The following is a 16,884-nucleotide window of genomic DNA, read 5'->3' on the forward strand; positions in this document are numbered from 1 at the left end:
ATTAGGCTTTAAAAATATTTTTTAACAAGGAATACCTTGTGAAAGGCTATAATTCTCATTCTAATTATCCAGAGTGACAAGAAAGAATTTGGAATTTAACATACAATATACTATTTACAATATGGCACTATTTGATTTAGTAAGTTAAATAAGATGTGTCAAAACATACTCAACCTGTCAAAATATTTCCCAATAGGAAAAAACAGATTTTTAAAAATCTGAGTGTTTTTCCAATAAATTGATAGGAATATAAGTTTACATATAATGATTCAGAGGATGTTAAATAAAGACATAATGAGGTAAGTAGTACAGGCCTTTTAAATACGTTTTATTGATAGTTGAAACAAAATGAGGTAGAATTGGAGTTCAGTTATGTACCAAAATTTACATATCAGAATAAAGACTATTAATGAACATTTTTGCACTGTTTCAGAAAGAGTATTTATTCACAAAGGACACCAACATTTTTAAAACTTAAAACACAACACATAACCAACAAGAATTCTAAGCCAATTTTATAGCCCTGAAAAATCAAGTGTCTTAGAAAAATAAATATTGAAATAAGTCAGAAAATATGTTTTAAAACATAACTTTTTCAAATTCAAACTTATCCACATCATACTCTCATCTACTTACCTTGACTAACTGGAGAAGTGTTCACTATGGCCCACAGTTGCGTAACCCTGGCAGGTGAGATGCTACTGACCGAAGTCCCCGAGGTGGGCACTGTGTATGTTTGTGTGGAAATGTCCTCTTTTCCTTGAGAGCTGGGAGGTAAACAGGTGGTTCTTCTTATTTCATTACCACAGAGAAGCCCAATGGAGCAGGTCTGCAAATGACAATCGCCATAGTTAAGCTCATAGTTTCTTTGCCCCTGAGAAGTTTTAAGTTAGTTTTGAGGTCCAATTGCATTTTCATAGTTATATTAGTTAGCTCACCACCTTATTGTGTAGAAAATGGAATCTCTACAGTAAATTTACCTACATTTCAAAATTAATTAAATTCTTCAAATTTTAGATATGCTCAACTGAATGCCTAAATTTATTCTTGATTCCTTGAAGTCAAAATACTACTTTCCATTTGTTTTGAGGATATTTTTTTCCAATGAAGAATCTGTACTGTATGGTAGAAAATATGAATATAAAAACTCTTACAAATTTTGAACTTTTCTTTTCTAAATGTCATATTTAGTTGGAAACTAAAATAAAACAGACTATCTACAACAGATAATTTGAAGACATTATCTTGTGATTTTCTGAATCATTTTAATCCACATTGGTTTAAAAAGCAAGGTTCCTTTTCTGTTTTAGCTTGACCTGAATGGCCTACTTCTGCCATATACTTATAAAATAATTTCCACATAAAGAAATTAATTTTTAATTCATAGGAAAGAAAGTTGTGAGGCATGTATAAATAAGTGCAAATGGATCAGGGATTCTCCTTTAAATGTAGAGCTAAACATTAGTTATACTATTTGAAACATTTTGAATTTTAAGGAAATACCACATACCTATTTTCTAACACTAAAGACATTCATAGGTAGCTCTGCTTCACTGTTACAGTATTTGTCCAAGATTGTATCTAATTTGTACAAAATGTAAATTTTGCTTTAGTTATCCTTTTTTTGTTTGTTTCACAGCTATATATTCTGTATGCACTTTCAACTCACACATTAAAGTATTTAAAGGTCAAAGGTCAGTGTTATATAACTACCTTAAAAATCTAACATGTCGAGAACAGTAAAAAGTGAAGCTAGAAGTAATAGAAGAAACAGCAAGAAAAACATATCTATTATCATTCCACACATTCAAGACCAAGAGATTGTCCTTTTCTCCACTCAAGGGTAAACAGCAAGCCCTAGAAGGACTTCAGAGATTAATGACAATGCACAGGAAACTAGGATAAAAACCAGAATGCCAATATGCTAGCTTACAGTGAAAAACTAGCTGTTACACAGCTCATAAATATTTGCGCGGTCATGGTCAGCTTTCCCCTCCAGAATCACAATCAGAAGCCATAATTAACTACCTTGAGAAATCATCACTGCAGGATTAAGGATCCTCAAAGTCCCCGTGATCAACAAGTTCTCTCCATGTCAGCAGAGCTACCCAAGAATCACAGGTTTCCCTGATGTGCATTAGATCAGAACATGTAAAACTACTTCTTGAATGCTTAACAACATCAGACTAAGGTACTGCCAGAAGAATGATCTTGAATACTTGATGTTAACTGATGTATCACTGATTAAAGTTATCTACCTATTAGACAACTTGACACTGGCACTGCCGACATTTGTCTCTATGATTCTCATATGTTCTCTAATAGTGTTGACTGTTATATTATTGATGTGTTAATACATTCATCTTCCAGGTGACACTTAGGTCCAGCAGCCAGGAAGCCATACTCCCTCTTTCCTATGTTGCATGCCTAGGCTCACATACATCCTGTGCTGTTTTTAGCCTTTAACTCTCAAAGCTGAATTTACTTTCCCAATTTTGAGCTTGATAGGAAACATCTTGTTATATTCCCAAGTACTAGCAACTTTTAAATCATATTTTTTAATGTTTTTCCAAATAGATTTTAATTGTTTGAACTTCCTCTGTCTATACACACAGACACATACACATACACATATGCCAATACAATTTGTCTTAGAGAGACTTCCATAATTTCCTTAGTTAAATCCCAAACTTCATAGGAAAGCTCACTACATGTTCACTAAACCTATTGCATCTTCCTCTTGGATTACATGTCTCAGTCACTCTTGTGTCTCTGTGTGATCATGTGACTTACTTCTAACCAAGGAAGGGTGAATGTACCATGTGTGATCTTCCAGCCTCTCCCCCTGTGTGCTGACCTTTGAAAACACATATTAAAGATGGGTAGCCACAGAAAGGAAGTAGCCTAAGTTCCTAAAAGTCTATTTGAAGGAGAATATCTGAAATCCGAAATATTCACTTAGACTTCATGTGAATGGAAAATAAATTTATATTATATCAGGCTAGCAAAATTTTGGAGGTTATTGTTATAGCAGCTAGCATTTTCCTTACTAATACATCAATCTTTGCCTCACCTGGTCTTTCTGATAATATTCTTTGTTAGCTATGAGAAAATTAAATTTAAAAAGCACCTCATAAATGACTGAACATTTCTTTTTCTATATCTGTCTGATTACATTGAAAGATATAGCATTTCAAATATTTAGCTTTGCTTTAATTCAGTCAGCCTTTAATTCTGTATATTTCTTTCTTAACTTGGTGGTTACCATAGTAACTTATTTGGCCAATACATCCTCATTCACTCATTCATTCATCCATCAAATATGTATTGAGTGCCTGCCATTATATGTTTTATTCACTGATATTTATTGAAACTGAATATGTGCCAAGATGATGATCAACAAGATTTCATGACTTTAAAATATGTATTTTTATTTCTGAATCTATGTTTAAGGAATACATTGCAAATAGGACTTTTTGAGTCAAAGCTTTATGAGAATATGGTCATCCACTTTTTAAAAATTTTATTTTATTTTATTTATTTTTGGCTGCATTGGGTCTTCGTTGCTGAGTGCGGGCTTTCTCTAAGTCGCGACTAGTGGGGGCTACTCTTCACTGCGGTGTGTGGGCTTCTCATTGCTGGGGCTTCTCTTGTTGCAGAGCATAGGCTCTAGGCGCACAGGCTTCAGTAGCTGTGGCACATGGGCTCAGTAGTTGTGGCTCGCAGTCTGTAGAGCGCAGGCTCAGTAGTTGTGGCACACAGGCTTAGTTACTCTGCAGCATGTGGGATCTTCCCAGATCGGGGCTTGAACCCGTGTCCCCTGCATTGGTAAGCAGATTCTTAACCACTGTGCCACCAGGGAAGTCCCGGTCATCCACTTTTTAATGGACATTGTGTAGCTCTCTTGTCTTTGCTCAACAAATATTTGTTGGTCAATTTCTAAGTGTCAGTGACTGCTGTAAAGGCTGGGAATGAACTAGTCAACAAGATTAGCAAAGTTTCTCCCATCATATAGCTTGTATTTTAGTAAAGGAATTAGAATTAATTAATACTAATTAGCAATAATTTGCTTAAAGACAAAATTTTGCTAGATAAATAATAAGGAAAAGCAAGGAGGGCTGTTTTGGATGAGTGGTTAGGGAAGTCTTCTTTGACCAGGGATCTGAATTAAGTAAATATCTGAGGAAAGAGTATTCAAGGCAGAAAGAATGGTAGTACAAAGGCCTCAAGGCAGAAACACGCTTGTGTATTTGAGCAACATCAAGATGGGCAGTGTAGATAAAGAGAATGAGGGAAGGCCATTGGTAGATGGAAGTGAGGTCATTGACATGGCCAGGAGAGATATCGTGCCGCATGATTTGTTTGTTTATTTGTTTGTTCTTGAATTTGGAATTAATTCTGAGTGTGATGGACACCTATTGGAATATTTAATATTTAGAGTAGAAAAATGATATGGTTTGACTTATATTATGAAAAGATTATGTTAATGCTACATAGATAATAGACTCTTAAGGGAGTCTGAAGAGGGGTCAGAATGGAAGCTGGGGCATCAGTTGGAAGCTGGCAGTAGCCTTGGTGAGAGACAGAAATAGATTAGCCTGGAGTGAAAGTAGTGGTAGACAGAGTAAGGGTACTTTCAGGAGATACTTGGGAGACAGAGCCTATGAGATATGTTGGTAGATTGATGTCTGGAGTGAGAAGAGAAGGTTAATAAATGATTCCTAGGTTTTTGTTCCTGTTAATGGATGAGTAGAGGTGCCACTTACTAATTTGAAGAACACTGGTGGAGACCAGTTAGGGGATGGGGGTGGATCCAGATTTCTATTTAAATACTTTAAATATGAGAAGTTTATTAGCTATCCAAATATGGAGATAGAGTAGTAAACTGGAAATATGAGTCTTTCTTGAGGGAGAATTACCCTTAAATCATTTCTGTTAATTAAGAAAGTATGATTTAAAAGATACCATAGCCCTTCTCCCTAACTCTCTAGTCATAAAGCTAGAGAATGGCAGAGCTGGGATTCATATGTAGGAAATGAGGAGCTTGAACCCACACTCACAATCATAATTTTGCCTCTTGTTACAACTTCAACATTTGTTATGAACAGTTCTACCCTATAGCTGATTATTTTAGATAAAAAATTAAAAAGTTCGTCTACTCAGCCTGTTTAACAAACGCCACTATCAATTAAATTTAATGATCACCAACAATGTTTTAAGATCTGGGCAAAACAGTGTCTCTCACTGAAATGAGTTTACAACCCAGCAGATCATTTTTCATTCTACAGATGGTCACATTTGACAAGGTAATATTGTACTTCGTCCTCATTTTCTACTTGAAATGATGAGTATGTAATACAGCAAACAACAACAAGGATCCCAGTGGTCTCAATCAGTTTTGTATCAATTTAATTCTGTGGACTAATCTACTTTCATCAGAAACGGTGGGCCAAATTTACTCTTTAAAATTTACTAAAATAATTGAAAGCTTGAATTTGTCCAACCCCATTGAAATATACATTATTAATATGTCATTGTTTATATAGCAAACTGTGTACATAATTTGTGGAGGCCAGTGCAAATAAAAACATAAAACCCCTTGTTGAGAAATGATTAAATATTCAAGTCAACAACAGCAGAACATTGGACTGTGTGTGTGTGTGTGTGTGTGTGTGTGTGTGTGTGACGGAGGCAGGGTCTTCTAATGGCAGGGTCTCTCCAACTCACAGGTCACAAAGCCATGATGGCAGCCTGCTTATATATACTAATTTTCCCAGACTAGAACATTGGATCTACCCACTTGTAGCTTGGTGCTCTTTGAAAATTTTCTCTGGGTAATATTTGCCTTTTTAAAATGAAATATCTTTTAGATAATTAGAAGAAACAATTCAGATCATTGGTGTGCCAAATTCATGGTATGGTTGTTCCTTGTAGAATTATAAAGAAAACATCAAGCAGAGGAACCAAGATAAAGTAACCAAGCAAATCAGTCTCAAAGTATAGGTTTAGTTGCCCCATGGATTACAGTTCTGAGAAACAATAAGCTTTTCCTAGGTTTGTTTACAGTGAAACTTTCAATTTATGCTAATTGCAACTGTCCTGTTGCATTAGCAAAGATTCTCTAAACTTGGGTCTCTTTAAACAATCTCCGCTTTTTGGCAAACTTTTGCACCGTTTACGTCATTTCCAATTCTATAAAAATTTCACTGCATCAATTTACTACTTAAAATTCTCAGGTCACAAGTTACAAACCATGGTCCAGTCACAAGACCAGTAACCAATAGTTCACATCTAGATAGTATACTTTTCCCATAACGTTAGTTAGATAAGGGGAGAGGGGATTACAAACTGAAACTTTTTACTATCCTGTCTATGGTAGGCAGAATGCTATGTTCTAAGATGGCCCTCAAGCTTTCCTGCCCACCCAACCCTCCCACCCACCAGTGTATAGACCCTGCATAATACATGATGGGTTTCACCACATGATCAGCCTAGGTGACTTACATGGTACAGTTGACCTTAAGAAAGGGAGATTACATAAGCCTTTTAAAAGCAGAGTTTTCTCTGGCTGGTCACAGAGGAGGAAGCCAGGGATTTGAAGTATAACAAGGATTTGAGCCTTGTTGCTGGTTTAAAGACAGAGGGAGCCACATGGCAAGAAATTCAAGTGGCCTCTAGGAGTTGAGAGCAGCCTCCAGCTGCAGCCAGCCTGGCCACGGAACTGAATGCTGCCATTGGCAGAAATGAGCCTGGAAGTAGATTTTCACACAATCTTCAGAGGAGAATATTGCCCAGCTGACACACTGATCTCAGGCTGACTCCTGACCTACAGAACTACAGCTGATAAATGGGGGTTGTCTTAAGCTGCTGAATTTGTAGTAATTTGTTCTGCAACAATGGAAAACTAATGCATTGTCCCATCAACCTCAACACAGTAAACACCAAGACGTTGGGTCCTCTCCAGTCTTGGAGACCAGGCAATCGGCATGTTAGGGATGTTGGCACCACAAGCTGGCAGGGTTTGTAATTTTTGTTTGAGTCAGTCCTGGACCTTTGTGCCCTCAGATCCCCTCCTCCCCACTCCGCTCTCAGGCTTTGCTAGGAATCCTGCCCGCTGCAGGCTGCACTTCCTGGGTTCCTCATTAGCTGGCTTCCACCAGTGGGAGGCAGTAGGGTCTCGGGAGAGGGTGAGGGGGGAGCAAAACGTAGACATCTCCGCCCCCTCCCCCCACGCCCAACGTATGCACGCGGTGTCCCAGACTGCATCCTTGCTCCTCGGCTCGCATGCCTGCATCCTCCAGATGCCCTGTGCGGTGAACGCTTCCCCCTTCCAGCCTGCCTGCAGTGGTTTCGTGCCGTGGCTAATCTCCACTTGCCTCACTAACTTTTGGTTGGATCCCAGCTCTTCCCTCACCTCTGTAACCATTTCCTTCTATTATAAATGCTAGAGGTGGTTTCTGTTTTTTTCTGGTTAAGACACTAATTGATTCAGTGTTGCTGTCCTATAGAGGATACAGGCAGCTTTCTGTAGGCAGTTATCTAACTTGATGGGGAGGTGAAAGGTAATGTGGACGTCAACCTGAAAGCAGGAATGATATTCTGAAGATTGATATAATTCACCCATAGTAATAAATATATATATATATATATATACTAATGATCAGAGATCAAACGTTAAGAATACTTTGGTGTAAAATATGTAATATTGACATAATTTTGTGTTTATACAATTGGGATAAGTATTTTTATTTGTAGCTTTTCTAGAATTTCCTACATAAAGTCAATATGTAGGGTCCATGCCAATAATCAGAACTGTTAATTATATGACTGTTTGTGTGCCAACTTGACTTATATGTCTTTATCAGTAAACTAAATGTACCTCTAGGCAGCTGGCTATGTTTGTTCCACTTTCCCCTGAAAGGCCAGGGCTAGCACATAGTTACATATTTGGGAGTTAGTAAACATTTGTGGGAAAAAACTAAAAGATAAGATTTTTTGAAGAGACATTTTTATCTAGCTACTTCCCCGTTTCTTTTTCCCCTTTCTAGATGCACATTTTGAGAGATGTATTGGCCAGATCTCTCACACATTCCATTCTTTCTTCCAGCCATTCTAATCCAGCTGTCATGTCATCATGTCACTAAAAATATTCATGTAAATTTCCAGAAATACAACCATGCTGTTCAATTCAAAGCACGGTTTGGGGTATTCATTTTATTCAAATCCTCAACAATATTTAACAGAATCAACCACTATCTTCTGAAACGGTTGGTTTCTCCCATGCTTCCTACCTCTCTCCCTACTCCTGTCTCCTCCCTTGGCTTCTTCTCTTCATTATGGTCTTTGATTTGGAATTCCTTCGAGCTTTATCTTCAATCTTTTATCCATTTTTTTCTACATTTTTCCCAGAAGCATTCTCATCTATTCAAAAAACCATAAAGATATCTGTATATTCATGAGTCCCCAAACTATATCTCCACCTCACACCTCTTGCAGTATATTCTTTTATAACCAATGACTTATTTAGCATCACTAGTTAAATACCTCATGGGGACCTAATATTTAACACATACAGTATTACAGTGATGAACTGCTTGTTCTAACACATTCCTATAACGATCCTCTCCACTCGATTGCTCAAGCTATCTCTGGTTTCTATCTAACACGTCTACTTAATGCCATGTCTTGCTAATTCTTCTATAGTATATTTAAATATAGTTTTTTCTCTCAATTTGCTTTGCAACATCCATAGGTCAAGCCTATGGAATAATTCATGCAATAATTGCAATGGCCTAGCTTCACTCATACTTCTAACCTCCTTCCAGACCCTTCTTCACAGAATAGGAAGGATATTTTAAACATCTGAATAAGATCACATCACTCCCCTATTAAAAAATTTTAAATATATTTCCACTATATATTTGAAGAAAATCCAAATAATTTGCCATTCTTTTTGACTCACTATGTAATCTGTCTCTGCCTGTTTCTGCAGACCTATCTTCTCCCTTGTTCCCACCGGACCTACTGTGCTCAACTCACAGCATCTGTTTTCACCACCGCATGTGGGGCAAAGCCTTTTCCTCCTTATGACCCGTGCATGTGTCCATACCCCTGACAGCACGTCCAACTCTCACTCTTCCCTTGGATGATTTCTTCTCATCCTCAGGTCTTAATTTAAGTGCCCCCCCTTAGAGAGATCTTCTCTATCACCTGCATTATTTTTCTCTCACTGCAAAGTTTTCTTTTCTTCCAGAACACTAAGTACAGTTTGAATTTTATTTTCATTTGTCTATTACCTTGATTGCTGTGTCTTGTCTGGTATGGTACAAGCACCACTAGGTAGACGCCTATGTATGTTCCATTCTGAGCTCTACTCAGCACACTGTTGGTTGGCCGCTAGCCAATGAGTGTTCGTTGAATGAATATATAAACAATACTTACAAAATTGTCTCTGTACATTAAATGGTTGACTTTGCAAAATATCAGTATATTTCTACCCGCACCTTGTGTAATTGATGTTTGAAACACAAATGACCCTTCACATGCCATATGTGACAATAAATGCAAGCCATCAAATATGAGAGTCCAATAGATGCCAGTCTTGACTTACAAGGGGGGTTAAGTTTCCTCTGAGAAATAAGGACCCAGATCATGTGAATAGTCTGTCTTGAGACCAGAGGCGACAGGTGAAAAAGTACAGCTGGTACTATTCCACTTTCCCTTTGTGTCTTCAACACTTGAGAAAAACAATTTCTCCCTTTTCCAGCATCTCTTGTTAAGGAATACTCAATGCTACTAAACAAAGATGTGCTAGGAAGAATGGATAAATTCTTTGATTTTAAGAACTGGGAAGTTAAATAAGATCAAAGTCACTTAGCAACATCCCCTACACCACACTTAAGTTGTATGAGGTAACTCCTGGGCTTTGGGTACTGATAAAAATAGAGCCCTGAGTGAGTTTTATGGGTGCTTAGTGAGTCCTAGATGGGGATACAGCTGATGGAAAGACAGTCCCATTGTCTCTTGTGCTGGTGGAATGTGTGCCAGGGTTATCTTTTAAAATAAAATCTGACCAGGTCATTCCTCAGCATAGAAAATCATCAGTGGTTTACCACTCTTCCTAGGAAAAAACAAAAATGATTTAGCATAGCACACAAAGCCACTGGCCATTTCTCAAAACTTATTATCATTTCTTACTACTTTTTCACATATGCTAGGCTAATTCCTATTTCACATATGTTGTTTTCCTTCCTGAATCCCACTTCTGCCACATATTCCCACCTTGAACCCAGGTAATCTAGGTACCCAACTTTTTTGGTTCAGTTCAGTATAAGTATTCTCTCAGTATTCTCTTCTGTGTTCCTCCATTTTTAAAAAATACAGTTCACCCTTGAACAACATGGGGGTTAGAGGTACTGATCCTCCACACAGCCAAAAATCTGCCTATAACTTATTGGTTTCTCTGTATCAGGGTTTCTGCATCCTCTGATCCAACCAACTGCAGAGAATGTAGTGCTGTAGAATTTACTATTGAAAAATAAAAAAAAAACCTCCCTGTGTAAATGGATCCATGCGTGTAGTTTAAACACATGTTGTTCAAGAGTCCACTGTACATCACTACTGTGCTTTTATGAAATATTGTGCAGACCTTAACTGTGTCTATTACCCATCATATTGTGATTATCGTTTGACATATTTTGAACTCCCAATAGTATATAGCTTTTTAAGAACCAAAATAGTCCTTAAGTGTCTGGCTCTGTGTGTGAGATATAGGTTAGTAAAGGGTGCTCTTGGGGAGACTGTGGTCTCGGGCTAAGTGAGGCTGCTTCACATTGGGTTGAAAGAAGAGAGTAATGTTTCTAATGAGTTGGAGACCAAGAGCCTTTGATCTAGTCAACTCAAATTGATTAGAAATGCTGAACTGGAGTCTTAGGAAAAGATCTTCATATTACTTGTTTTCATTGAAATTCACAGGTGACAAAAAAGCCTGTGGAGTACAATGGGTCTATAATTTGAGAACCACATTTTAATTAATGAAAGAACAATTTGAGAAATAAGATGCACATTTGAAAGTTAATTATACGTACAAATTACTCAGAGCAAGTACATAAATAATATATTTCTAATACATTTATAATGAAGATATTTAAACATTATCCCCCTTTTTCTGTACTGGTAAATACACCTGTAAATAAAAAACATATTTTAAAAAAAATTTGGAGTTATAGAAAGATTGGATTAAAACTACCTTTGTAATAAATTTGCTCTGAATACTTTTTTACTGTTTTCACATAAAAAAACCCTAAAAGTCCAGATCAATTTTTAGAAATAAAACAATCCATACAACAATTATCATATTATATTTTGATAGAAGATGCACATAAATGGGGTACCTTCAAATTTTAAGCGAATGGTATTTTATCAACTTTCCACAATGGATGAATTCAGTTATATGCAATTATTTTTCATCTCTGTGATCCTAATCAAAGAGGTGCTAGTTAACTATACTTATTGGGCTTAGAAAGCTGAAGTAGTTTGAATTTTAAAGTTATAGGCTTGTTTGTGGCAGAGCTCATGTTGGAAATACCATTGTATTTAATTTAAATTTAAATAATTTGTACTTGATTTGATATAATTCAACACAGCAATATTGAGAATCTACTCTGTCAGCCATCATATCAGAATCATTTAATAATCATCATAATTATTACAGGTGCAAATTATCAGTGTGATTGATACAATGAAATCTCTGAGTTCCTAATGCCAGTAGCCTCCTCTAAATTGTGGCTTCCAAATCCCCCCTCCCCACATTGAAATCAAGCATGTTAAAGATTTCTCTGAGGTCACTGTCTATGAATCACCAATCCTAGGATCTGATATCTGACTCAGAGCCCTGAGTATGTACAAGAAAGAGCCACTAAAATATCTCAGAAGTCAAACGCCCTGGACTAGCCTACTGTTTCAGGAAGAATAGATGAAACTAGCAGACACTTTAGATTCACCAGTGTAAACAACCAGGATTCTCCAATGGTCATTTGAGAGCTGTCAAGTAGAAAGTTTTCGTACCACCATATGCCTATGCAATTTAGGGTATCTTTCCTCAGTTACAGAGTGTTCAATTATTGTCCATGAGGAAAGACACTCATTTCATGATTCATTTACTAATTCCTGCAATAGAAATAATGTCTTCATTATCTGATCCCTACAATCCTTTAATTGTTTACACCTTAGGCCACTCATCTCTTTCTAATCTATGTTATACTTATTTCTATTCATGTTTTATCTCTTCTTTACTTGTTTGAACTCCTTAAATCACATCTCAAGTAATTCTGTAAATCAAGTCTTAAAGAAGTACTAAAATATGTGTAATAACTTTTGTTTTAAAAGAATACACCCTTCCATGTACATTGCTTGTAAATAACTTGCAACCTTCCTTACCTGTTCTCTGTGGGACAGCTTCCACATATCCCAGTCATATCTTTATTCTGACATCTATAGCATCATATATATGTAACTCTATCAAAACATGTTAGCTGATAAATATCATTTATTTATTTTTTTCTTTCATTGGGATGCTCTTCTACACCAACCAAAACAGCCACAGTTGTGTGCATGACACACATCAACGATTTAACAAAACACTGATAATTTTACCCTTTTCTTTACCTTTAGAACATAAAGGTGAATTCTTCATTTTAAAACATTAAACAGGATGCCTTCTTAACACTACCAAACCTATTTTCTATATCATACTTTGGCAAGACAAGTTATCTTTCTCTCTTCAATGAGTTAGGCTTACAGTTAGAATGTTTTGAAGCTGATCTTCAAGTTCTGAGCCTATGTATACAATCCTCCCTTTACTTAGGAAATGCAAGTGCTAATGACATGGAAACAGTTACACAAGGTAAGACAAAACAAATCAAGCACTATGTTACAAGGATAGCATCTAACACCTAAAATAAATCAAATGTTACAAAAAAAATATGATGAGCTGAACCCCTGTGCCACAGGGAGAAGGAGGAGCAACAGGTCTTATTCTTCCCTGTAGAGCCACTTTTTTCTTAGTTTCATTTATTTTTAATTAAGGGGAAAATGCTAAACCAGATGCATTGAGTATGAATAAAAAAAGACTCCCAGACCACAAGGGAAGCACTAAAATCCTGCTGTTTCTCAGTGGCAATGCCAGAAAGAGCAGGGAAACAGAGAGCTTGGTTTTTACCATCAAAGAAATGCAGTAGATGTGGGTTATCATATTTCCTCCTGCTGCCTAGCCTGCATTTAATTACTTATAGAATCAACTGGCAGATGTAAAATGCACAGTTCTATTTGTTAGAACATAAGAACCACGTGAAATAAGAAATTTTGGTGCAAGAACATAAGAAAATTTTTGTAGGAATGATATGAGTTAAGTCCTTTTTAGTGTAGACTGTATTTGACAAGAGAAATTTGAGCATAGCTCAGAGTGAAAAGATCCAGAACTCGAGTTGAATGCAGAATAAAATCTTTCTGACCTAGTGTTTATGAGTATTAACATTTGGATTTAATGGAAAAATGAAATTCTAACATTTTCCAGCTCTGGATAAGTGTTTCAAACTCTGAATCTGTTTCCTCATCTGCACAATAAGGAGAATAATGATTCTTATGTCACGAGTTTGTTTTAAACATTAAATGAGGTATGCATCTAAAACATTTAGCCTGCCAAATAGTTAATGCTTCACAAATAATAACTACTTCTCATAGTAGCTTATGGTTCAAGTGATACTTTAAATCACTTAACCATTATGGCAGAAAGGAATTCGTGATATATTTAATTGTGTATGGAATTGCACCCAATAGCCTCTGGATTGCAAATTTATAGTATGATTAATTAAACCCAAAACATTTATAGTCTCATCCATATTATTGTTCATTTGATAAACAAAGACTTATTCAGAATCTATTATGTGGCATCAGCTTGGAGAATAGAAGAAAACTAGATGCACATATTTCTTGTTCGCATGGAGCTTATTGGAAGGGAGAGAAACAGAGTAGAGTGAAGAAGAGAAGAGGGGAGAGGAGGGTAAGGGGGAGAGTGTGATCACACATTAAACATATAGCCACACAAATGATGGATCTGATGGATTACAGTCTGGCAATTGATATGAAAACAAATTATAAAATGCTACCTAATTGCTTATGAAATTCAAAATGGTACTGCACTTTGAAATTCAGTTTGGCAGTTTCTTAGGTAACTTAATAAATTTTACCGTAAGATCCTGCAATTGCCCATTCCCTGGTGTTTATACAAATTAACTGAAAATTTATAAATGCAATAAAACCTGCATACAGATGTTTGTAACAGGTTCATTCATAATTGCTAAAACTTGCAAGAAACCAAGATGTCCTTCAGCAGGTGAATGGATAAAGTGCGGTACATCCAGGCTATGGAATATTCAGAATATTTTATTTCTAAAAAGAAATAAGCTATCAAGCCATAAAAAGACATGGAATAAACTTAAATGCATATTGTTAAGTGAAAGAAGCCAGTCTGAAAAGACTTAGCATGATTCCAACTGTATGACATTCTGGAAAAAGCAAAACTAAAGAGACAGTAAAAAGATCAGTGATTGCCAGGAGTTAGAGGGGAGGGAAGGATAAATAGGAGGATCACGGAGGATTTTTAGGGCAGTGAAAATACTCTGTATGATACTATAATGGTAGATACTTGTCATTATTTATTTGTCATAACCCATAGAATGCAAACACCGAGAGTGAACCCTAATGTAAACTATGGACCTTGGGTGATAATGTTGTTCATCATTTGTAGGAAATGTACCCCTTTAGTGGGGGATGTCAATGGTAGGGGAGGCTATGGAATGGGTTTTGGAATCCAGCCTATGCTATTATTTTGGAAAGTGATTCAATAATATCTTCTGCCCCTACCCTTACCAATATGACATAGAGATATTTATCTTAATAATAAATGAATAAAAGGTAAGTCGTAGAGGAAAAATCACCAGCCTATAAGTGTGAGCATTTAACATTCTGTTCCCAACTTTCCAATGTACTAACAATGTTATCTCAGGTATGATTCAGCAGTCAACTCATCATCTATACCTTCATGCTATAGATTTGGAAACTGAGGATCACAGAACTTTCTATCTAACTGAGGTCTAAAATGTTAAGCCCATTCTCCTTTGAGGTAATATATAACACCAAGAATATTCTAAGTTTCTATCAAATATGAACATTAATCCACTAGCCCTGTTTATACAAGAAATAGATGCATAAAGATGAGAGGAGAGTAACTATTACCCATGATATCTAAATAGCTCTAGGGGGTAGTCACAGTTTTACTACACTTCATTTACCAATAAAAACCACTGTTCTAAGACATTTGGGTTGTACATCATAACTGTGCCATAGATCTGTTATATAAAATGTGAGAAACATTCTTATTTTCAATAGTGTACTTATGAAAATATTAAACTATATTTGCCCATTATAAACTATATTTACATTATACAGAGGACTTCCTCTTTGGTTGTTAAGTTTCATTTAAATTTGTACCTTTCTTCCTTCTCCAATATCATCACAACCCTTGGATTACAAAAGACTGTTACTGTGTTGGTTAAAATGCTTAGAATACATTCAAACAGGGATGAGATGTTTGTGGTGAAACTGGTCCTAAGAAGCAGATAAGCCTTTGTTCTAACTACTGCACACAGCGTTTTCATTAGCAGTACTGAGCAATCCCTCTGGGTGGGCTTCCAACCTAGGTAAGCAGAGGAAGTCTTGGCACTTTTAGAGATTCCTTTCTAACCCTTGCAGGGAAACCTTAATCTTCGTCCCTTGAGAAAGCTCTTCTAATGAGTACTTTACTCAGATTTGACAATTGCCTTATTCCTTTTAATATTAGAACCACAAACAGTACCCTCAATAATGTTTTCATTTCCCTTGGCAAACAGTTTCCTGCATAAACCCATTGCTGTCTTTCTTATTATCCCATATGCACCTGTCTACTCCACTCAGCTGAAAGCTCTCTTTGGTGAGAAATTGAAACTAATGAAGTTTTACATTATTTTGAGGGTCTAGCACAGTGCTCTGCACACAAAATATGCTCAAAATATCTTAAAGCAAAGCATCAAATTTTGCCTTAAAGGGAGCTTTGTTGCTGTTTTTCTGTGCATTCGTTTGCTTATGGACCTGCCCCCTTTTCCTTAATTTGAATGTAAGAACTGTACGTGTTCATGTTTTTCTTCATATGATTTACAAGTACTTTGCTATGGTGAGTGTCCAAGGGATGTGTTTGATCTAAAATATTAATAACCTGATCTCAAATATGGATAAATGTCAAAAGCAATGAAACATCCTTCTTTAAAAAAGGAATTATTGAGTTTATCTAAGAATTATGCCTTTGCTTATGTACTTTCTATATAGAGACAATAAACTTTAATTATTTAATAGGATGAGTCACGGCATCTTGAACACAGCAATTACTTGTAAATATTTATTAACAACATTGATCACTTTATATCATGATAAAATAAACACCAGAACCATAAACAAACATAAAACCCAATAGTCTGTCTTGCTATCCTGTGCCTTGTTCTTAGGTCTGTTTTGAAGGTGACATTTAAAAACCAGGTATTGCAAATAGACTGTATTGCTGTAGAATTCAGAGCATATTTTCTCATTCAGAAAGTGGTTTTCCTTTTTTTCCATTTTTAATAGAATCCAGCTTCTACACTACATAAAGATCTGTGTTTTAATTTAAAGAATGAAATTAACACTTTTATTGACTGCTATCATTCTGTAAAATACAATAAGCATGACCCAATGACAGTCACCAGTTAATGTATGGATCTATCTTGTTTGGTAGAAATTAATTTACTGAGGAAGAAA

At 36.1% G+C, this 16,884-nt stretch overlaps 1 protein-coding gene across 1 annotated transcript in view; it reads right to left on the reverse strand.

Annotated features, from left to right (window-relative positions):
- The window catches only part of EYS (eyes shut homolog), a 1,734,738-nt gene that overhangs the window by 839,407 nt on the left and 878,447 nt on the right, over window positions 1-16,884 (reverse strand). The window contains exon 23 of the mRNA XM_061207220.1: window positions 637-829. Within this exon, the coding sequence (XP_061063203.1) occupies window positions 637-829 (193 nt within the window). The remainder of the gene's footprint in view (window positions 1-636; window positions 830-16,884) is intronic.

The sequence above is a fragment of the Eubalaena glacialis genome, chromosome 12 (genome assembly GCF_028564815.1).
Source record: "Eubalaena glacialis isolate mEubGla1 chromosome 12, mEubGla1.1.hap2.+ XY, whole genome shotgun sequence".
NCBI classification, from domain to species: Eukaryota; Metazoa; Chordata; class Mammalia; order Artiodactyla; family Balaenidae; genus Eubalaena; species Eubalaena glacialis.